General features: G+C 36.5%; 3 protein-coding genes across 6 annotated transcripts; 2 read left to right on the top strand and 1 right to left on the bottom strand.

Annotated features, from left to right (window-relative positions):
* The first annotated feature begins 4,623 nt into the window (after positions 1-4,623).
* On the top strand, positions 4,624-6,906 carry LOC140779688 (patatin-like protein 1). The gene is made up of 5 exons (XM_073124900.1): positions 4,624-5,138; positions 5,550-5,739; positions 5,820-5,987; positions 6,131-6,433; positions 6,540-6,906. Exons 1-5 carry the CDS (start codon positions 5,038-5,040, stop codon positions 6,765-6,767), a joined length of 990 nt encoding a protein of 329 aa, XP_072981001.1. The 5' UTR covers positions 4,624-5,037; the 3' UTR covers positions 6,768-6,906.
* A 285-nt stretch (positions 6,907-7,191) lies between these two features.
* LOC140779687 (uncharacterized) lies at positions 7,192-11,552 on the top strand. Of its 2 annotated transcripts, none has more exons than XM_073124898.1 (9): positions 7,192-7,550; positions 8,407-8,524; positions 8,887-8,948; positions 9,032-9,083; positions 9,183-9,288; positions 9,362-9,460; positions 9,784-9,892; positions 10,501-11,201; positions 11,300-11,552. In XM_073124898.1, the coding sequence occupies exons 1-8, from the start codon at positions 7,289-7,291 to the stop codon at positions 11,046-11,048; spliced, it is 1,356 nt and encodes a 451-aa protein (XP_072980999.1). In that variant the 5' UTR covers positions 7,192-7,288; the 3' UTR covers positions 11,049-11,201; positions 11,300-11,552. The 2 variants fall into 2 exon arrangements, with proteins under 2 accessions (XP_072980999.1, XP_072981000.1); XM_073124899.1 differs by having other exon boundaries at positions 11,290-11,552.
* A 3,484-nt stretch (positions 11,553-15,036) lies between these two features.
* LOC140779686 (uncharacterized) lies at positions 15,037-21,809 on the bottom strand. 3 transcript variants are annotated; one of them, XM_073124894.1, is made up of 4 exons: positions 21,614-21,809; positions 19,472-21,248; positions 16,426-17,516; positions 15,037-16,347 (listed from the first exon to the last, which is right to left on the bottom strand). In XM_073124894.1, exons 1-4 carry the CDS (start codon positions 21,667-21,669, stop codon positions 15,411-15,413), a joined length of 3,861 nt encoding a protein of 1,286 aa, XP_072980995.1. In that variant the 5' UTR covers positions 21,670-21,809; the 3' UTR covers positions 15,037-15,410. The 3 variants fall into 3 exon arrangements, with proteins under 3 accessions (XP_072980995.1, XP_072980996.1, XP_072980998.1); XM_073124895.1 differs by lacking the exon at positions 21,614-21,809 and adding an exon at positions 21,501-21,593 and having other exon boundaries at positions 15,043-16,347; XM_073124897.1 differs by lacking the exon at positions 21,614-21,809 and having other exon boundaries at positions 15,052-16,347; positions 19,472-20,501; positions 20,609-20,763.
* Between the last annotated feature and the right edge of the window lie 1,157 nt (positions 21,810-22,966).

Here is a 22,966-nt window from a genome sequence, read left to right as displayed (position 1 = left end):
AATCAGTGGCTTGATGCAATTGGAACTACTCTTATCTCGATCAGAAAACCCATTATTATTTTATCTTATATCTTATAGTTAAAAGAAAGTTTTAAAGAATGAGGAACTCGAGTAAGCAAGAAGAAACCAGGCACAGCTAAACAATCATTATCACATATCTCTGTGGACGTACTCATCATCACATAATAATACATGATTGTGATTTCTGAACTATACAGAACCATTATCCATACATAAGCCTACTCAGACTAAAAGGATAAACAGTTGGAAGTTTTCCTTCCTTAATCCCAAATCTTGATTATAAAAGCCAAGCTTGGTAGACGACAGCATAAGCAAACTAATATTTGAATTACCATTTCTTTCACTTGATGTGATATCCAAATCATCACCATCGTCCTCGTAGCACTAAATACAAATTAATGATTAATTACACATTTCGGCTAATAAAATGATGAGCCTAATTTTGCTTCATTGTAACTAAAATAGTCGTTAAATCACTATGGCAAACCGTCTGGATCTCCAAAAGGTTTCATAAGAGAGAGCAAGAGAGAGAGAGAGATTGAAGCGCCTGTTAGCTTTGGTTCTTGTTCTCCTTCTTGTGGCGGCATTAGATCGAACAGTTTGAAGGCGAAGCGCGACAACTATTCATTCCTTCTATTCCGGTTCCCTCCAAATTTTTTCCGATTACTATGACAACCGCTGCTGCTTCCAGCATAAGGGCAAGCACATCGCCGTCTCCATCTCTGCTTCCGAGCAAGAAGACGACGAACCGGAAGAAGGAGAAGAAGGTTTGGATGACGCCGGCGAAGAAGGGGACGAATTCGAGGACGAGGAGGAAGAAGCAGAGGGCGAATGCGATTCGATGCAATAAAGACATCGATCTCCTCCGTAGCATGTCCATTATCTCTATCTATTCCAGTCTGTAGTGTTCTTGATTACCAATTTGATAGTCCTGGAATGGTCTTCTAATTCATTTCGTGGCGCTTGTATCGAGCGAAGCACCACGAGATCTCAGACCAGGAACCATCTCCACAAATCCCTATCTCCAAATTACGATCTTGATACAAATTTAGGCGGGTGATATATTGAATCGTTTAGTCCATTGCAGCATTTCGCTAGCTTGGTGAAATGTACTATTTGCAGTCTAATTCTCTCCGACAACCGTCGACTATGTTTCAGACTTTCCCTCAAAAATAAATGATAGTTCTTTTTTATTTAAAAAAAAAGAAAAGAAAAGGGTGAAATTTTATAGATTAACTTTTCCGATTCCAGAAAGCTATCGAGATAATCGGAAGCCAAAATTATATAAAATTAGAAGGAAAAACTTCCATCTAAGGCAAGGCAGGCAATGGCTTGATAAGTTTATATTAAATATACCATAACCTTAATAGTCGTGCTAGAAGCCAAAAGAAAGAGGCATGTGTGGTATATTTGATAATAGAAGCTCACCACGGCAACAATGATGTAAAAGTTTCTTTGAAGGGGCATTAGGTTGTCCCCTTTTTCCCCTGCTCCGTGTGTATCCATGAATTCAATTACATGGATGCATATATAATCTTCTTTTGAAGAACATAAATAAATAACTCTTTCAGGGGATATCTTATTGGATACATATGACTTGCTCATTGGCTATGACATGAATGAAGTTATTCTCCCATTAGTAAATATATAAACACATATATTTTTCTTTAGAGTGTACTACTAAGTACATCTACTGTTATGCGGAGAAGCAGAATTACTTCACTTTAATACAAGTGTACGGAAGAGGATTTCAGTATATATATATATATATATATATATATATATATATATATGATGTAGCTTAAATCGATTTAGAAAAAAAAAACATATTATTTAAGTTGTAAATCAGATAATAAGTTCAGTTATAGTATAGCTATATTAACTTTTAGTGCAGTATAAGATGGCTTATTATAACATGATATTTTGTAAACTAGTATAATGTACATATATTATTATATTTGATGTGATATAAATTTAAAATGATAGTTTTATAAATAACTAAAATATGCTAATGGATAAATGATGGAAAAAAGAAGAAAGAGAGAGCATATTTTTTTAGTAAAATAGTAATTGGTAAATATAAAAATATTGATTAGAAAATGAGAGAAGAGAGAAGTAGGTGTTACTATATTAATATTGAGATAAGTAGTTATTTACTTATTACACTAATATAAGGAGGCTTATACCATAATAAAATTTTATTTTTCTTATTCAACAAGTGGACGATGAGATGAGAGAGAAGAATAAGTTTAAGTAGATTGTTACTAAATCAATTTTACATTAAACTGGTGTTTAGGTTAACTAAACTGGTTTGAAAGTAAACCTATACTCAAAGTTGAATCAGCTCTAGTAACTTCAGTTCTTTTTCTTTCTTCACATAACTGTTCATAACTATTCGTCTTTATTTCATAAAAGGTTTTAAAACAAAAAGAATTGTGTATGTAGCGTGTAATCCACTTCCAAGTTTGGTCAATCGAAGATAAAATTCTCAACGTTCAAAATATGTTAAAAGTGCTAAGCATGCATGCAGAACATGAGGATGCTCCAAGTTATCTAAAGAATTGCTGATGTCACAACCAATACTACTTGCACAAGTAATTCTATGTCTAAAAAAGCTTAACTCACATGTAAAATATAATCAAGTTGACCTCATCTTTTGGTATTATAAGTGTTTGCATGTGTTGAAGCTTTGATATTGAAATATTTCTTACCGAGTAATTAGTAGTTGGCTGGCGGACAACGTCATGTCAAAAGGAATAGCTAAGACTTACGCTATCAAGATAATATTATATGACCACTAATATTAATTGCAACTAACTAGCTTATAAACTACTTAGTTATGAGGCTGCTTAGTTGTTTCGTAAACTAATAAAATATCGTAATACTTGAAATAAGACGAAGAGTCATCCATAATAATATGTTAATTGTTGGAGAGTTTGATAAGCCGTCATGAGTTCATCGGCCTAACTGGCAGATAGCTTAATCTAGATATATTTTTGTTAAAAGTGGTTTTTATTAGTCTCTAGGCAAAGGATTTGCTCTCAGTTTGGAGGTAGTTTAGGTGAGCACTAAACTGATTTAATGTCTTAAATTTATTATTCTCTCTCTCTCTTCTCCTCATCCGTTTAATTATTTTACATTTACCAACAAAATTCATTTACTATTTTGCCTATATAAAAACATCACTTCAATCAAGTATAATCTTGACACTACTAAATCTGTTTAATTACATCATTTTTTTTAAAAAAAATATCTAAATAGATTTAAACTATCTTATTCAAGTTTTAAAAATTAGAGTAGCTTACCAGTTTTAGAAGTTAAACCTTATCCAAACGCCAAAATTAGATGAGAATTGCTGATCGTCAGAGTAATACTGCTTACACAAGTAATTGTATGTCTGAGAGCTCTGCTTAGGTCACATTACACAATCAAGTTGGTCCTCGACTTTTGGGATAATCATTGAGTTTATAAATATAAATATCCTAAGGTTTGTTATTTGGTCCTCGAGTAATAAACTTTAGGAATATTATATTAAGACTTAGACAGCACAAACTATGGAGAACAGGGATTCTTAAGAATGCGAAGTTATGAGCTGGATATGACTCAGACTAGTTATCTCACACTATCTTATATAACATAAGGTAAGAGAAGCAGTACCCCACTCTAAAGTTCAATTATGTAAACTTCACAATACTATTTACAATACAGTAGTTCATAGTTCAATACCAATTAAGTTACGTAGGAATTACTCATAGCATAATATGCAGATTCATGGATTCATGTAACCATAGTAGAAGTAAGACCAAGTATTTGCATGTATAAAAAGCTTCCATAGATGATGATTCCTTACATAATACTTAGTATCTAGTAGTTAGCGTGATCGCCAACGTAAATAATATAGCATGACTGACGCCATCAAAGATGCAAATAACTTGCTTATGAACGACTTAATTATGAGGCTTCTTGGTTGTTTTATTCCAATTAATGGATTAAATGCTACTTGTCCATATCTAATACATACTGTAACACCGGAAATAAAACTAAGTTTCAAGTCATCCATGACAATTATGTTGTTGGAGAGTTTGAATAGTTCTTAACTTGTCAGATAGCTTAATTTTTTTATTTTAAGTGGGTTTTATTATTCTAGATAAAGAACTTAATTAAATACATTGGTTTGATTAGGTCATGGATAGCGTGTTCTACTAACTACATATTAAATGAGCTCTGACCAAATGTTAAAACGTAATCTTTGCTAATCAAATACATCTGTTTATTCTGTTTGTGAAGCAACATCAGAAGATTTAGACTAACGAATTCCAGCTTGTACTAATTAGAATTAACAAAGGAATATTATAGACGAGTTCCAAATAATTTGGATTGAAGCATCCATTTTATCTCCTTTATTGTTAAAGGGTTCAGATCGAAACTAAAACCCGACAATTACTGAGATAGAGAAAAAGAAGTTAGTCTTTGTGTTCTTGCTCACGTTTCTTGTATGTAGATAATTAACAAATATATAGCAAGGCCTAGTCTTCTGCACTTCATCATTAATTCGTATCCTTCTCCATGCCTATAAATACCATAATCATGAACTCAAATATATGCATTATAAGCCAAGGATACAATATCCAAGCTTGTCCTTTTTTCTTTCTCTTCGACCTTTATATTTCAACTCTATCTTCTCTATTCTCTTCACGATTAATTACTCATGGCTAGCAGTAGCAATTCCTCTCCTGCGACGCAGCTTCCTCCTCATTGCAAGGGGAAGATGGTTACAATCCTAAGCATTGATGGTGGTGGAATAAGGGGACTTATCCCGGCAACAATACTTGCTTTTCTCGAGAAGAAGCTGCAGGCGAAATATCTACTAAAAGCTCTAATTCTTATTTTCTGGAACTAGTCTTGCTTATCATATGATATTATTTCTACTCGTAGGAAATTGATGGAGAAGATGCAAGGATTGCAGACTACTTTGATGTAATTGCTGGAACAAGCACTGGGGGCCTTGTGACTGCTATGCTAACTGCCCCAGACGATAATAATCGGCCACTTTTCCATGCAAATGGAATTAAAGAGTTTTACAAAGAGCACGGGCGAAAGATATTTCCTCAAAGAAAGTTAGTATACTGATATTTCAGCTAAGAAATATCAATTATTAAGATAAATTTTGATTTTTTTCTTATGAGCAAATTCTGTAAATATTGTTAGAATCCTTTTGCAGATCTAATCTACCAAATTCATCATTGTAAAAATACTATTTTCCATTATTAATTTAGAATTGCTTGATGACTTAATTAAATGAAATTAAGTTTAGCATATCCAAATATGAAAGAGGCTCTACATCATCTTATATATATATATATTAAATCTCATATATAGTTAAGAAGAACAGCTAAGGTACATATAACATGTACGTAAGATCTTGAGGTCAAACTTCAAATATAGGATTTATACAAATTGGATTAAAGCCTATTAAAATGATTCAGGGCTAATATATATGTTAATCTTAATGATCTATTTGTTGGCAGTTGTGGGCTGTTAAATAAACCACTTAATTTGGTAGCCGCAGTCACGGGACCAAAATATAATGGTAAATACCTGCACTCAATAATACAAAGCTTGCTCAAGGATACGAAGCTTAGTCGAACTTTAACCAATGTGGTTATTCCGACCTTCGACGTCAAGTCTCTTCAACCTATCATCTTCTCAACCTTTGAGGTATATATATACATCAGAATAATCTCCTTTTATTCCTCTTATAAATTTCTAATACAATTATTTGTATTAATTTTGCACAGGCAAAAGATGTGCTTCCTAAGGATGCTCTTCTGTCGGATATTTGCATCAGTACATCTGCAGCTCCCACTTATCTTCCTGCGCACTATTTCAAGACAGAAGACGATAAATCTGAAGATCATTTTCGACATTTCAATCTAATTGATGGTGGCTTAGCAGCAAACAATCCAGTAAGTACTTCTATTCAACTCGATATATCTCAGGTTTAGCTAGAGATTAAGTTCTTATCATGCACAAAAGGAAAAGAACAACGAAGCTCAGGTTAATTAAGTTGCCTCTAGCTCTTAATGTGCAACAATTGATTAATTGACAGACTTTGTTAGCCATGTCGCAAGTTACAAAGGAGGTAGTAAGAGATAACCCAAAGTTTCTTCCGATCGAGCCTAACGACTACGGCAAGTTCCTTGTCATCTCTCTAGGCACGGGTTCCGCGAAGCAAGCCGGACAATATAGTTCACAACATGCGGCGAAATGGGGTGTTCTTGGGTGGTTGTACAACAATGGTATGACTCCTTTGGTCGATATATTTTCTCAAGCCAGTGCCGATATGGTGGATATCCATGCATCTGTTCTCTTCCAAGCTCTCCATTGCGAGAAGAACTATATCCGCATACAGGCCAGTATATTTTATATACATACGTCAATATATGGGTTTATTCACGGATAAATGTGCTTATCGGGAGTAATTAATATGGTTTCTAATGAATATATGAAACGTACAGGATGATACCTTGGAGGGCGATGTAGCTTCGGTGGATGTCACAACGAGAAGTAACATGGATAAGTTGATTCAAATTGGCGAAAGCCTCCTCCAGAAGCCAGTGTCTAGGGTTAATCTGGAGAAGGGAGTATATGAGCCAGTAGATGGAGCAGAAACGAATGCCGAAGAACTCACACGCTTTGCCAAACTGCTCTCAGATGAAAGAAGGCTAAGGCAAATGAATGCGTGATTACAGTTGCATGTGTCTGTTTAATTAAATATTATGATCTAGTTGATATCAGAATAAGTCAACGTACGTACGTACGTACTTGTAATGTTTCAATACGATAATGATTATATGTGAATCTTTTAAGTATTATTTACGTTAAGAGTTCTTCCATCTTAGATGTTAAAAATTAAGTCCCTGCTTGCATAGGAAAATTATTGATCAGTATGAAGAAGTGTCTAAATCTCCAGAGATTCTATTTCAGAATATAATAAGGAGCTTATAAATAATTTAGCAAATGTTAATAAAAATAAATAAATAAATGGGCTATATACTACTTTGTAGCCCAACAAGCTTAATTGAAAGCCCAAGACTAGGTGGATAGTAGTCTCCGTACGGCCCATATCAAGCTTATTGGTCGAATATTTATTGCGTAGGCCGAGGACTAAGAGCAAATAAATCTCTTTGTGGCATTAGATCGAACAATTTGAAGGTGAAGCGCGACGGCTATTTCTGTTCCTCCTCTCCAAATTTATTCGGCTAGGATGACAACCGCTGCTGCTCCCAAGAATAAGGGCAAGCATGTCGTCGTCTCCGTCTCCTCTTCCGAGGAAGAAGATGACGAATCCGAAGAAGAAGAAGAAGAAGAAGAAGAAGACGATTCGGATGACGAAGACTACGATGATGACGGCGGAGAAGAGGACGAATTCGATGACGAGGAGGAAGAAGAAGAACGCGATTATGAGTCGATGGATGGGAAGCCTCCAGATGATGAAGTCTGCAACAAAGTCATCGATCTCCTCCGTAGTACGTTTGTATCTTTATCTATTCTCATCTGTAGATTTCTTGATGACCAGTTTGATAGTTATTTGAATGGTCTTATCAACTCAATATCGTGATGCTCGTCTTAGCTGTAAGTTGATTCTAATTTCATTTAGCGCATAGATCTTATCGAGTGAAGTAACACGATGTCTCAAATCAAGAACCACTAAATCCCTGTCGCAACAGATGATTTTGAAATTTAGGCAGATGATATGTTGAGTCTATCTCATTAAATTGTAATTTACGTTAAGGTAGATGAGATTTCGTTTAGTACAGTGCAGTATTTCGTCTAGTTAGATCAAATTTACTATGTGCAGTCTAATACTCTCCAACTGTCAAAAACTAAGTTTCAATTTTTATTTTTATTCTGAAAAAAAAAATTTGCTGTGTCTTTCAAATGAGCAAATTAGTCTAAGCATCTGTACAGCAGTTATATGTCTGTCGTTTCCTAAGACTTCATTCTTTCTTGTTATTTTACAATAGAAAAGCATTATTTGTTACAGAATTACTATAGTGTCATGTTTGTAGATTCAGCTAGTAGACTAATAGGTTGATGCGAGATTTGCATCTATATATTTAAATTCTTTACTGTAAATAATATTGTCTTGCAAATTACACGTGTGTAGCAATGCACTTCATTTAGGTTTCACTAGAGATAAATTCCCCAACTAGTATTCATAATTTTAACTGGTGATATGAAGTAATAAGGTGATATTCTGATATCCTAGCAAACATGCAAATGCAATGCCTAAGACGTAGAAGTTTTATCATAAGGAAAGTAGAATATCATAATCATTTAAACAAGGAGCTTTGCATCTCATATAATCTTACTTTCATGTAGGAAGGAAAAGTCTAGATCATCTGAAATTGGAGGAGTGCAAGGCCTATTTGAAGAAGCATGAGCTTAGGCTGAGTGGTACTAAAGCTACATGTCTGGAAAGAATTCTGGAGCACTGGAGGTTAATCTTTGCTTTGGGATGTGATTATCTCTACTTGAGAGCTCTAGTGGTACTCCACCTAGTTGGTTTATCCTTTGTCAAAGATGCATCTTTGATATTATCAAGGAATCTGTTACACAAAATGAGTCTATCCACATTTGCAGTGGAACCTTGTTGGCAACTCGGATCCAATGATGGAATACTAGGTCTCTTCCTGCTGTATGCAGGAGTGCACCGTTTATTGCCTTCTATTTGAGATGCATAGGGTTGAAATTATGTAGTTTCGTTAGTATGGAAATGATTCTGACAGATACATCATTTTTTTTTCTATTTTTTTTTCTCTATGCAGTTGTATTCTAACTGCCTTTTCTTGTTCTGCTCAGGATTAAACATGGTAATGGTGAAGAATTCTATCCAAGATCTTCCTTTTGCATTAACTGTACAGGTATAATGATTAGCCAGTAATGTATTCAAGATGGACACTTGTTTTTCTAGAAATCATTTTGAAGGCATTTTGCCACCAAGCAGGTGATGTATGTCAGGGTGATGTCATCCTGTTCAAGCAGAAGGTTTATCAGAAGTACGTTGCTTACTTCTTTCTGATGTGCTTTGCACAGCCTGTCTAAAGATATTGCTCTTTGAGACAATTTTTGATAATGTGACTTCCAATTTTGACCAGGTTCAACTTAGTCAGAAGGAGTGCAGATATTATAGGAAGACGAACAGTTGCAGGAAGAGTTGTGAAGGAAAGTTATGGTGCAGACAAACAACAGCACACTTTTACTGTAAGGACAAGGTCTATGATTTGATAAAACGTCAACCCAAATCATACCATATAGATGTTTTTCTTTGGTTAAGGTTGAAGTGCTGTGGAGCAAGGGTGTAAAGGCATTGCCACCATTATTTCCTATGCTTGTAAAGGGACGCAACCTCTACAGATTAAAGACTTTCCGTCAGGTAAGGAGCTTTCTTTTCAGAAAAACTGATTTTTCATTAACTAGATTATCATGTTAGCACAAAAGATATTTTTCTGATCAAAACATGAATAATCATCTGGTGGGCCTTAAACAGCAAACCGCTAAGAGCTTCATTGATAAAAATGATGCTCTGAAGAGAGAATGAAAATCTTTGAAACTTTCCTAAGAAAATTCCTGCCCTGTTTGTTTTTGTTCCTCCCTTTCATTCACATGGTCATCAGGTGGGCTTTTTATTTGCAATTCTGAAATGATTCAATGATTGTCAACATCATAAGACAGTCTACTTCTTTGTATCTATTGTAGCATTGGCAAAATGAAGCAGCAAGATCAAAGGTTCTAGCAGAGAAGCACAAAAGGGGAGCAGAAGCAAGGCATGTTCGAGCTATTGCGAAAGCTAGGTTTGCGGAACAGGGTAACATCTATCCTAGAAACCAATAGGCACTCACTTGGGCACAAGCCTCAATACTCATTCCCTAATCATTTCTACTGGGACCATATCTAAATGTTTGCACGACCATTCTGGAGAAGACAACATGACTTCTTTCGCAAATGATATTAGCACCTGCATACTTTTTAATATTGGGATTCAGTTAGCACCGATATACTTTTTAATATTGGGATTTAGTTAGGCTTATCTATCCTGATTGGTTTTCAAAAGTAATTTGCAAAATACAGATTAGCTAGTATATTATTGCCTATGAAATAAGTGTCCATTGATTCTGTGAAAAATAATAATCATCCACGGAATTGTTCTGCCTTTGGGTTTTGTCTAAAACAACAGCCCCTTCTCTCTCCTTGGTACCTCAAAAAAGAGAACTGATCATTTTTGCATTTAAATTTTTATCCTTAGCAACTGAAAGAGGATTAGGACTAATTCCAGAAATTGTTCCATAGTTTTTTTTTATACTTTTTTTCTAAAAATCTTAAATGTGAAGTAGAATATATTTCTCTAGAGTATTTATTCTTTTGTCCTGGATAGAACTTTTGTGAACATCTTCTGTCTTTCATTGTCTGAAACAGGTTCCAAACGCCCAAGAAAACCCTCTAAGAAGGAATCACCTCCCAAGAAACGTAGAAAGAAAGAGTGTGAAGTTGCGTATGGAAGAAAGAAACCGAATGCTTCTGATGGCAATGCTCTATATAATGGTCGGACAGAAAATAAGAAAGTTTACAAGAGAAGAAGTTTCAATTCATCTGATCAGCATAAGAAACAAGTCAATTATCATGAAAATGCAAATCATATGCAGCATTCTTTCCCCCAGATGAATCCCATCTACAATGATCATCACTTTTCAGCAGACTGGCAAATGCATCAAACTAACAACATAGTGCTCTCTCATGCAAATAGAGGAAATTATCATGGCCCCACTAGCAATCTGGGAGATTTTTCCAATGACTCGGGAGTTCTACATCAGACATTCAACAGAGGAAACTACACCAGCCATCCTAATGTAAATATTTCATCTCACTCTGTTCCAAAGAGCTCAAGCCACTTGATGACATCTCCGGACTATGTTAGGAGCCATCACATGTTGCCTTCGCGAAGGCAGTTCCATGGATGGAGGTGAAGGTGATGATAGTTCTAGTCTACACCTGAAGTGATGGAGCCTACTGTAGAAAGTAGTGCTGCTCTTGCTGAAGTGTTCATAATGCAGAAACAAGTTACACCTCTCCATCAGCACAATTTAATCCTTTATTAGATTAAAGGGTCATTTGCTAAGGTAATTTTAAGCACCTTCCTCATGCACCTATTTGTCCAATTCGTACGATTTATGATCCCATGGTCATTTCGGCGTTCCAATATATCAGTTTCATGCAGGTCATCGTGAAGCATGGTTCGGATCTCATTCCTTTTAATTCAAAAGATTTGGACGAACAAACAACAGTACCAGGATTTTATGATAATTATCGAGAAAACCGTGTGCATACAATTGAGCTGAACTGTATGATAACTTCATACTCTTATTACCAATGGGATAGTCCTCAAATGATTAAAGAGATTTACTGAGTGTATCAATTAATTGGACAATATGAGATTCTTATTTCTCTTAAATAAACGGACATATTCCATACTTTTGTTTCATAACTTCTTCCTGCCATTGATATTTTTCCAATGTAAGAGTGATATCCCGGCTGAATGCTACATATTGATGTAGATAATGACAGATCAAAGTGGGAAATGTAAGAATGCTTAATGGCCTCAACAGCAAGGTAACAAAAGGGATATTGCAGCCTAAACTCTCCTGGTGGCCTGCAGCCCTGCAGGGAATAGCGAGCATGGTCTGACAGTAAAAAAAGTGATCTTTTTTCCCCGTTCCAATAGCCTACAAGTTCAAAATATTAAAGAAAAAGTATTAAAAAGGAAAAACAAAGTAAAACAAAACTCGGCCAGAGACCATCTATATAAGAATACTCCTCACTTTGCAAGTCTACTTGCTTCAACTTCTACGGTTCTAGCTGAAAAAAAAGAGAGCAAAGAATGAATTAAGCACCACATGAACAATTCTCTCCATATATATATATATATATATATATATATATATATATGTATTAACTGCTGTTGCCATCATATTGTCAAAAACTAGAATACATCAAAATTCATATTTCTTAGAAAAGTCCAGATGTCCCTTTACAAATTACAACAACTAATATGGTTCATTGTCAAACATGAACTCATTAGAAACAAAAAGACCGGCAAAATACATCTAATAGCATCTTCCTCTCAAAAAAATAAATAAATAAAAAAATAATAATAATAATCAGTAGTCAGTAGCAGTTCATGTCTGAGTGTAATGAGAACTTGTATGCGCCTCCTCTCTTTAGAACCTTAAGAGGAACACAAGTCTTAGGTAGGGGGATACTTTGTGCAAACAAATGGCCAAAGAAAGGGGAGTAAGAAAAATACACAGGCAAATGACAGTGCATATTCATATAGCGTGTAAACAATTCTCAGAAGACCTAAGCAAGATGAAAATGATGTATATAGACCACAGACCACACAAAAGATAGACAACAACACAAAAAGTAGAATGATAATTGTACTGTGACTAGTTCTTCACTGTACCTCATACTGCTTGTTCCATCTGTGTAATCAACCTTAAAAGCAAAGAATAATTTACATGCAAGCCTGCAGCGTGGTGTAGTGCCATATAGTGCAAAAAAAGATGGCTACTCATGTAGATGCAATGCAATGAGCTGTCGAATATTAACAAAAATTCATTAAATCTCAGAAAAAACGCCTAAAACTTGAATGGTGAATGTAAATGTAAATGAACTAATTAAAAATTAAATGATCAGAAATTAATGAAGGAAATGATATACACTAAAACAACCACAATAAAGTGAGACCAAATTTACTGAACCAGATACTTATGCAGATAATTAGGCAAACTGTTCTCGATTTGCTTAGCACAGAAGACATTTCTTGTGTTACTTAGCATCTTTTGGAATCTTTATACTGGTTATATCTACTGAATTAACTATCTGCACCTGCTTCTCCCTTCAACTTAGCTGCCTCCTTATTTTCTTTAAATTGTGCCAATGTGCTATACTTTTCATTGGCTTTACAAGCATAGCAATTGCAGTTTCAGTTAACAGATAAACCATAAAACGTTAGAGGATCTTAAGTTCTTACATACAATATCACTTGTATAGTTTGAATTAAATAAGTTTAAGCTTGCACTTTGGCTTAAATATGCCTTAGAGAGGAAGACAAATCACTTATCATCTTTCTCCCTCTTCTAGACAATTTCCATGCCTAGAGAACTTTATGGAGAGGTACGTTGCTCTTGGGTTATCTCAGCCAAAACTGCAACTAAGATGGTATATTACTCTAACTGTGGCCTTACAGTTTTTGTGACTAGTAATTTTGCACAAATTTTGAAGGCTCGATGTTGAAAATGACAGAAGCCGGTGACATGCCATCAATTCGATTATAACCTAATCTTTCCCTTCAATCCTCCATAACCTTATTTGTGTGGCAAGTCCCTCTATTCCCTCTAATGCTGGACTTTCTTTTTCCATTGCAGCATATAAATTTGCTTAGGTTCTCAAGATGAACTAACGGTAGCATTTCATGGGTGTCCACAAAGTATGTAAACCATCTCTAAATGGATACTCTTTGAGCCAATCCAAATTATTGTGGTAGAGAGCAAGGGTTGTCGTACCAGTGACCTACTTACACCTAGCACGGGTTGTGTTGATAGTATCATCTATGTCGAGCCATGCTGACCAACAGGTCTTCATCTCAAACCCGTATCATCAAATACGGTATAGAATTAGACAACACTCATTATGTGCCACTTGAAATTCATTAAGTGAAGTAAAAAAGACTCAAAAATAATATATCTAATTAATTTCGTTAAACCAATCATTTGTAAGTCATTTTATAAATCTAGCAAAAGTACTCTTAAAATGTACGAATCAAAAGGAACATTCGATTTCCCTCAAATTATGCCCCAAATTTTAAGAAATAAGAAATTAATACATGTTAAAATAGGTGTAGGAACATGTTAAATTAACTAGGTTCGATTTAAATTCAAATTTTATAACTTTGAGTTAAAATTTAGTATAATTAGAAACTATTTGATGTTTTCCCCAAACTATTAGACTATTATCAATCAATGAATGTGTTATATTATGTATTGAATCATATTTCTATTTGATTATTACTATATCCTTAATAAAATAAGTCATTTACAATATTATATTAGGATAAAAGACTGATGTAGACTTTCACACATATTAGAACCTAAAGTACGTATAAAAAAAAACTAAAAACTATATTAGAGGCATGTCAGTAGCACACTGGGGTGTGCTCAACTGGCATTGGACATGCCGAGCTAGTACAGGTTATGCTAATAGAGTATCGACGCGGCATGTGCCACTCCAGTCCTTAGTAGAGAGACAAATTGCCAGTTGAGTTATTGGTTTCATATTAAAGTGTTTTTATTCATATCACTGTAAAAGTCACTAGAGTCGCCAAACCTAGAGAAACACTTTTGTACTCTCATACTCATAATTTATCAAGTGGACTAATTTCCACCGAAAATGTAAGAGATTTTCAGTTCAGAACAAAATTGATATGGCTTATGTATTACTGAACTTTTCACACTGCAACAGCATAGATCTCCAAAAATTTAAGACAAGAACATTGGGATATATATATATATATATATATATATATCTATCATAATGGTAACTAGTGCACTGAACTGATGGACCAAAAAGAGAAACTCACAGAGATCACTCAGTGACACTCCTTTGCTTCTTCCATTGAGCAACTACATCTTAAAAAGATGCACAAGAGTTCAAATTAAATAGTAGTTCAACTTCAGTACCCCCAATTCAGGTTCTCCAGAGAATCCCACCTGAGGGAGACCAAAGAAATGCAGGTTAAGGAATGAAACCGAAAGACAGCTGATGGGTACACATACCACAAAAATATTAAAAGGAAAGTAACAAAGAACTCCTAATGAAAGTAGTTCATCATATAGTGCACTAAATTAACCTTCGCGAGCACAACGAACCTGCTTGGAATTGCTCCTATGACAACAAGCACAAGCCACTGATTTATCCCCTAAATTAATTTGACTCCACAATAATCCAAAGACAGCTACCAGCTGCACAATCTACCATCTGTGCAATAAATCCTCTGTTATATATCTGTATCTCTAGGAAGACAGTTTATTCGATTGATTTATTTGAATGCAGAGATTCTTGGATCTTAATTAGTTAACTCTTGGATTAAGTTCATGGAGACAGAACGGGGGTGTTACTCCAAATGGCAAGGATAAGTTAGTCTCAAGTTACACTGAGAGTAGGTAAGAATTATTCCATTCCTTTTTTCCCTTCTACTGCTAAGAGAGAAGATTGATTAGCACAAAAGAAAATCAATGGAGGGCACAAAAGAATTAAAATTTTGCAACTCGCTAATTCATTTCATAAGGGAAAGTTACATCATTAGGGGATAATTCATGCCCAGGAGATACAGGTTGTACTGATGGCATCATCATGAGGGACTGGGGTTCTCTTGCAAAGAAACTCTGAGAGTCACCTTCTGAAGCATCAAACACCTTTGATAAAGCTACCTTTTGCTTACCCAGTAAACGGTCAGCAAAATGATCTCCCCATATATCATAGGTGAACTCTTTCTCAAGCACAACATTTTCCTCTCTTTTTATGGTTTTATCCTTCCTGAGCGTCGATCCAGGAGCCCGAGCATGTGGAGCAATTGGAGAACATGAGCCCAAGAATACTGGAGAAGAAGCACCAGGTGAATGCCAATTGCGACCTGGAAAAGTGGCAGAAGCCAATAGAGTAGGCTTTCCTGATGATTTTGGAGTTGCAGGCAGCTGCTCCTTTACAGAGGACAACCAATTATTCCCATAACACTTCTCAGTTGCTGATAATCTTGCTTCCATATTAAGTTCAGCATCATGTCTCTTCTGATTCTTCTGTTCTGATACTCTAACAAGTGAATAATCAGTCCTTTCAGGAGATAGAAGCCAACCTTGTTTTGGACTAGAAGCACTTGGGGACAAGGGTGAAGATGGTGTAGAATTCCCACTGTGACTACTTGAAACTTCAAGTTTTGCTGCTAAGCCTGAACCAGTAGCCTTTTTCTTTCTCCGTTTTCCTTTTTCTTTAACAACCTTAATAGTAAGATTATCACTTTGTGGTGCTCCTGCTAATCCAAGGTCATCAGAAGGCCTAATTGCTGATATTGCCGGTGAAACTGCATTTTTCTTTTGATGATCAATCGCATTCTTATCCTGCATCCTCTTGGGGCCACCAAGAGCATCATTTTGACGTATAGGATATCCTTTAACAAAATCTCCTTCAGGTTTCTCTTGTTCCTTTACTGACCTGAAAATCCAAAAGTTTTTGATGGACTTGATTGTGCCCAAAAAAAAATTAAGTAGTATGATGTAGTAAAGAGGTTACCTGGAAGCTTTTGTGCTCTGGTGAAGAAAAGGTTTCTCAGCCTCGCTTGTGGTACTTCTGCTTTTGTTAGGTTTTACATAATATTCCTCACTGCCCACCAAAAAAGAATATGGGATTGTGCGAATTAACACCAAAAGAAATATCGAAGCAGCAGCAACAGCAAAAACTAGTACGAACACTTTCCAATGCACCGTCCGGAAGAAAGACTTCCCACACAGGTTAAGCATATAAACTGGAATGCTTGCCTTCATAGGAACCACAAAGATGCCAGTAGTCATAGCCAGCTCAAGATCCCTGTGAATAGTAGCTGCAGCGAAATTTGATTGATATGAAATTAGGAACCGCACAGATTCTCCTGGTGCTAAAGAAAAACCATTGCAAGTTTGTACGGTAAACCCATCCGAACCACATTCTGTTCCTGAAATCCTAACCTTTTTCACCTCCAAAGGAAGATCACCTGTATTTTTTGCATATATCTCCTTCAATAATTGCTGATTACAGGAAGGACTGGTGGTCTCCGTATGGTGTAATGGTGACATATTGCGATTGATTGGGAAATCGAGGTTAAATTCTAGCTTCCAAACAGGTTCAGATCCCTCAAATAAGCCAAGAGAATGAGACCCACCAAATGCTCGAATGGGCAACCATTCTATGCCTGAAAGGTTGTTTCTAATCAATGCGGAGCTTGACCACGCACACCGATTAGAAGGGCGAAAGACAATAGGCCCAAATGAAGCACTCCCAGAAGGATGTACAAATGCCTCTGTTGTAGCTGAATCAGCTATCGAGAAACCAAACCTAGTTTCAGTAGAGTCAATTTCAGGAGATCTGCTTGAGAATGAATGGTCAGACAAGTCATTAGCTGATTTGCACTGATCGATGATTTCCTCTGAGTTTAGCAAAAGTTGCATCATGACAGATCTTTGACTTGGATTATGCACAGTAATCCATTTAGAAAATTGAGACCCAATTTGAACGGCAGGAAATAATAATTCGTGATCCTTAAGAACCGAAATTTCAGCCATTGTGCCATGAGATCTCCAGTTTCTAAGTAACAGATCGTCTGCTTCAACTGCACTTAAGGGTTTTGACTGCAAAGAATTTTTTGGAAAAAAAGGAAGATGATTATATCTAACATACTGAACAAGAGATGATATACAAAGAGATATGAATGTATAAGATATCTCACTTGGTTCTTTTTAGTTGACATCAAAACTGAAACAAACATCTCACATATTAAGCAGTTTCTGATCTCTAAGATCAAGAAATCTGAAACCTAGAAATTCTTCCAATTCACCCATCTCATAACTTTACATCTAGCAACATCACTACATTAGCAATTTGCATTCAGCATAAGCACAAAAAGATAACTTAATCATAGCTGACTTGAATTTAGTCCAACTCTCAGTCATGCTTGATTGTTTATCTCCCAAGTCAATACAAGTGAACTGCTTTGAAGATACTTATTAACAATTTAATGTATATATGCAATTTTGTTCCCACCAATCGACATAGAATATGAATTTATTGGCTCTAGGGGCATAGATAGTTTACCCTTGAGAGAGATGAGTTTGAATTCAGCAAAAACCAGTGCAATAAATAAAAAAAGAATCTCTATGGTCCTCAATTAACAGTCAAAAGTCAACCTGAGCTTGGTTAGAAACACCTTTTAGCTGGAAAAGGTGGAAAAACAATGCTGTATCACCTTGTAGAAGTACCTAACAGTTACTGATAAGAGCTACATGGACCATTAAAGAGAAAAACTCCTTACAAAAGAAACACAAGAACTCAAATATGCGGCCAAAGTCCTCTGTAAGCTCCTAACTACCCCTGAGGTGAGCAATAGCTTCAGAGGCATATAAGACCAAAAACGTCTGCCCCCCCTTGGCAACAGAAGAGATTCCCTACATCCACTTACTAAGAAGACGATATATCAAGAAAAATCAGTATTTACTGTTAGAAGAGAAAGCCACGCTGCTAAGGAGTAAGCAAGCCTTTTCGTTGATCGATTTTAAAGAAGTAGATTGACCCAATACAATTATGATTTTATAGATCAACTTGAAGCTGGGGCATTTCTAGAAACGTGTCTACCGGTGTAATACATAGGAAGCTCATTCATAAGGACAATAGCAATGTGCCTAACTGTCTACAGAAGGTCCCAAAGACAAGGCGGTCAACTAGACCTCTTTTAGAGAATTGGGAATGGATGAGACATTGTACACCCTTCTCGTATAATTAGACAATCAACACATTATATAGAACAAGACAGACCATGTCTGTATCTAGCAGAGGAGCTAGTTCTTATTAAGACAAAGTGGTCGCATCTAATGGAACAAATATTATTATGCCCAAGATAGTCATCCTCTAAGATATTTTACAATTTCAATTTTAGAGGGAGAAAAAAGATCAAAGAAATTGGTCTGATGAAGAGCCAGGAGCTCTTTGGAATGTGTTGCTTGATACCAAATAGTAAGCGGCCCAGGAAGCATGAAAGGCTGTAACACAATCATCAAGGTAAATTCCAAAGCAAAGAAGCCAAATCAAACATTGTGCGACAATCCATTGACTTGAGATGATAAGGCTAGTAAAAAGAAAGACAAGGGAAGATGAAAAGTCACTTTGATGGAACAAAAGAGGAGAGGTGCCTCCATTTTACAAGAAGAATGTAACATAAGGCCTAAGACTGAAACAGAATATGTAGTAAAAGCATGCATATTGGCATATCCAAAGGTCCATCAATAGAAGCTTACGACCTGAACCCAGAAGGCATTTTAGTTCAGAAATACAAAACTTACCTATCCTTGTTCCTTCACTCTCATGATTTATCAAATATTGTTCTATGCATTGTTATCTTTAAGCTTTTTGTCCCATCACCGTTAAGTCAGTATGGATAAACAGAAGAATATTCCTACTTAATATAAATTGACAAAGATGATGTAGTTTGTTTGTAAACAGCTGTGTGGAAATTTCTATGTTAAAAATAATAAAAAGAGCATGGAAGTGCGCACTGTGAAGACAAAAGAACCAAGATTGAAAGCTAAATTACCTTCGCCCTCAGTGAATCTTCCATTATGCTTCCCAAAGATCCTGTTCTCGTATTTACAGACTCTTCTTTCTCTTGCTGTGATATCATTCCAACATATGAGTCATCATTAGAGCTAGTTTGATACTTGAAACAGGCATTAGCGAAATCTTGGCAGGGGATCTTGATGAATGGACTGGCGGAGTTATTTGTCTCTATTACTAGATTGCAAACGAAGTTTTTGATAGGAATTTCACATGCAATAGTTTGTGAATTCACAAAAGAGGTAAACTTTATTAAAGCTATCTGTGTATCAGTCCCAGGAAAAAGCATCAACCCTTCCATGTATTTGATCTCGAAAATCTTTGAACTTTCTGTATCTTCAATAATGCTTAGGATGCTTAATAACTGTAATCCATCATTTCTTAACAAGAGGGAAAATATTGATCCTCTTCCATCACATGCCACAAGGGAATCAAAAGAAACAGAAACTGAACCAGTTGAGTCCTTGTAAATTGCCCTGCCATGCACTTCAAGTTCAAGAGGAATAATGATTGTATTTGTCCTATCTGCGGTGGAGTTCCATAACTTCATGCAGATAGCTCCAAAAACCTTTCCTTCAAAATGAGGCCACAAATTAATCTCGAAAACAGTTTTGGTGTTCTGAGGAGGCACTTCCCATTGCTTGTGAGGCCTAATATCTAGCTTTGGCAGTCTGAACTCGTCACTGCTCATGCTATGCCATTCCTTATTACCGAGAGAAAAGCTCGACTCGATTGCCTGGTGTGATGCATCTAAACGACAAACAGTGTGGACAGAATGGTTTGCACTTTCAGATGCAGATACCCAAACAGATACCTCATCAACATAGAGAACATCATCAAAAGGATTGTAGATAGACAAGTTCCTGTTCAAACCTTGATGAGTAGAGATGTTAAACCCTACTAAGGGCTTTATCCTGTAAGAGGACTCGACAGCTATGCCTTTAGCCTGAATGATGAATCCCCCAAAGTTTGTCTGTAAAACGAGATGTGCCAACGACGAACCTAACCATCTGGGCAAGAAAACAAAAGCAATTGATGCAGACTCTCCAGGCACTAATAATAACTTCTGAGAGCCATATGCATAAAATTGTGGATCAGTACTAAATGGCTCGTATACCTGCAAAACACTATCATTGTTCCTGTTTGTCACGGTTAAGAATGCCAAAGAAGCAGAATACAAGCCACTAGTCCCCCAGTTCAAGACAGGAGGGCTTATCTCAAGATTTGGTGACGAAGAACCATCAAGACGAGCGGGAGCAGAGTCTCCAGAATGGTCATCCAAATCAGTCGTCACCCCACTTGACATCCTCATCCAAGAATCGGGAACGAGTGGGGCTTGACATGAAGCCACATTTTCCTCACCAACATTCTTGTCACGTGGATGAAACCCGTCAATCCTGCTCTCTGTATCCACCAATGAACACATAACAACACCTCCATTGGACATCTTAAAAGCCGAAGAACGGCCATCCTCTTGAGTAAGTTTTCGGCTGCCATCCTCTTTGCCAAGAAAACCCACTGAAGCGGATGAAAAACAAAAGGAATGAGAGTCAGCGCATGCATCCCTGAGCTGATAACACCCCGGTGAGCTCCCCGGCCCCTTAACCGCAGCAACTTCATCGCCACGAGAACCAGTAGCATCGAGGGACGAAGCCAAACTCTCCTTCCCCTCGCAAGGCAAGAAGAGGGACAAACCCAAGACCACGAAACACCATATCTGAACACTCCGAATCCCGTTCAACGACCACAAGAATCCCCTGCAAAGACAAGCGCAAAAAAAAAAAAAGAGTCATCATGAGATGGTCGAAATCAATAACCAATAAACTACCAAATTCCGCAAAACCCATTTGGTTGAAAAAAACACAAAATTTTCTCAGAAAAACCCCGTCAAAATCCAACCTTCGATCGTGCCTAAAGTTACCCAACTAACACTTCCTCTTCTCCCACCTACAAGATGACTCACATATCTATTTTCGGAAAAAACCCCCCACTTCTAAAACATGGATTACCAAGCTAGGATCGCATTAGAGTCCTCCAAACCCATCGTTCTCAGGCCCCTATGAGGAGAAAGAAGAGAGGTGAGGAACTCATAAAAGGACGAAAAGCACGGCGGCAACTGTACCAGGAGGTGGAGGAGGGGAGCTTAGCGGCTCGGTTAGCCGCCGTTTGTTGCTTCATCTCCGTCAGAGGACCATACGGATTCTAAGCTACGTCGGTCTTCTTCCAGCGGCCGCAAAGAGACGGAGAGAGAGAGAGAGAGAGAGAGAGAGAGAGGGAGAGAGAGAGGAGGAAACCCAGAACGATGAAAGGAGACTTCAGTGGCTGCCGAGCGAATTGGAATCCGCAACTAAAATTATTTTTTCCATTGTCCACCACAATTACAAGTCTGCCCTTTCCGGGTAGCTGGCACGTGACGCACGCGTGTTCATGGGACACTTTGCCAAAAAAAAAAAAAAGCATCTGCTTTGCAACTTCTTAGGATTACATTTGCCTAATAATCATAATGAGTTCAATGATTCTAATTTGTTATTCTTCCTCGGTCCATCCGTTACAAAGAGTATTTTTAGAAAGACCGGTAGAGCTTTTTGTCGTCATGTTTATGCTTTATAGCCACGCGTTGTATATTCTTCGTATAACATTCTCATAGTAACTCACGCCATTCTCATGTAGTGAAATAAATATACGTGCGTTTTCCATAATTAAATACAGTCCGTTACTCGCCCACAAATGCTACGAGAATCTATTTTCTTTTCAATTCAATCGTGTAATTCATGCTAAAATTGGGTCATGCACATGTATGTCCATGTACATATATGGAAAATGTGTTGCAAATGAAATAATAAAATGGGAATTTACCATTGCTCATTGGAGAGGGCGTTTTTGCCATTTGGAAATGTGTGTGTGTTTATGTTTACGGCATATTTTAATGGCTTTGCAAAAATGGGTCATGGAGTTTGAGAAGACGTTCGAAGATTCTCCTCTCCTATTGTTACATTACATTACATTAATGGATATATATTAATCTTTTCAACGAAGGACAAATATTTATTTCGTCTAACATCTCAAATACGGCTCTCAGAGGTCAGCCCAAAATCCATTTAAATGCTGCTCAGACTAAACTAGCCTTAATCCAAGGGATCCTCAAAAATATAAATATTCGGAACTATTTAAAGCCTGTTAGGGTTATATTCTTATCTGAAGCTCCAATCTGCCCTTTCAACCACGCTGTTTTATATAATTTAAGAAATTAAAAATTATAATTAGTTTTTTCCTTGCCTTGGGAAACTGAATAATTCGATGGTGTTTTTTTTTAACTGAAAAATAGCACGAGTGATTTATATAGAGCCGTATGCAAATAAACACCTTGATAGATAGATAGATAGATGGATATATGTAATTTAAAAAAAAAAAAAGAGGAATTAATTAGTGGTTGCCACGTATGACCTAACGGCTAACGGTCAACCTAACGGCAAGG

Source organism: Typha angustifolia, chromosome 15 (genome assembly GCF_048772165.1).
Source record: "Typha angustifolia cultivar Huaian chromosome 15, ASM4877216v1, whole genome shotgun sequence".
NCBI classification, from domain to species: domain Eukaryota; kingdom Viridiplantae; phylum Streptophyta; class Magnoliopsida; order Poales; family Typhaceae; genus Typha; species Typha angustifolia.
The sequence above is the reverse complement of the archived record's forward strand: the minus strand, read 5'-3'. Positions and strand labels throughout refer to the sequence as shown.

Excerpts from the sequence above, each read along its gene's own strand:
- LOC140779688 (XM_073124900.1), top strand. The coding sequence starts at position 5,038 with ATGCTAACTGCCCCAGACGATAATAATCGGCCACTTTTCCATGCAAAT. Across the intron at positions 5,139-5,549 it reads AAGATATTTCCTCAAAGAAA|TTGTGGGCTGTTAAATAAAC; the intron begins GTTAGTATACTG and ends ATTTGTTGGCAG. Across the intron at positions 6,434-6,539 it reads AGAACTATATCCGCATACAG|GATGATACCTTGGAGGGCGA; the intron begins GCCAGTATATTT and ends TGAAACGTACAG.
- LOC140779687 (XM_073124898.1), top strand. The coding sequence starts at position 7,289 with ATGACAACCGCTGCTGCTCCCAAGAATAAGGGCAAGCATGTCGTCGTC. Across the intron at positions 9,461-9,783 it reads GATTAAAGACTTTCCGTCAG|CATTGGCAAAATGAAGCAGC; the intron begins GTAAGGAGCTTT and ends TATCTATTGTAG. Across the intron at positions 9,893-10,500 it reads AGCTAGGTTTGCGGAACAGG|GTTCCAAACGCCCAAGAAAA; the intron begins GTAACATCTATC and ends TGTCTGAAACAG.
- LOC140779686 (XM_073124894.1), bottom strand. The coding sequence starts at position 21,669 with ATGAAGCAACAAACGGCGGCTAACCGAGCCGCTAAGCTCCCCTCCTCC. Across the intron at positions 21,249-21,613 it reads CTCCCCTCCTCCACCTCCTG|GGGATTCTTGTGGTCGTTGA; the intron begins GTACAGTTGCCG and ends TTGTCTTTGCAG. Across the intron at positions 17,517-19,471 it reads AAGATTCACTGAGGGCGAAG|TCAAAACCCTTAAGTGCAGT; the intron begins GTAATTTAGCTT and ends AATTCTTTGCAG.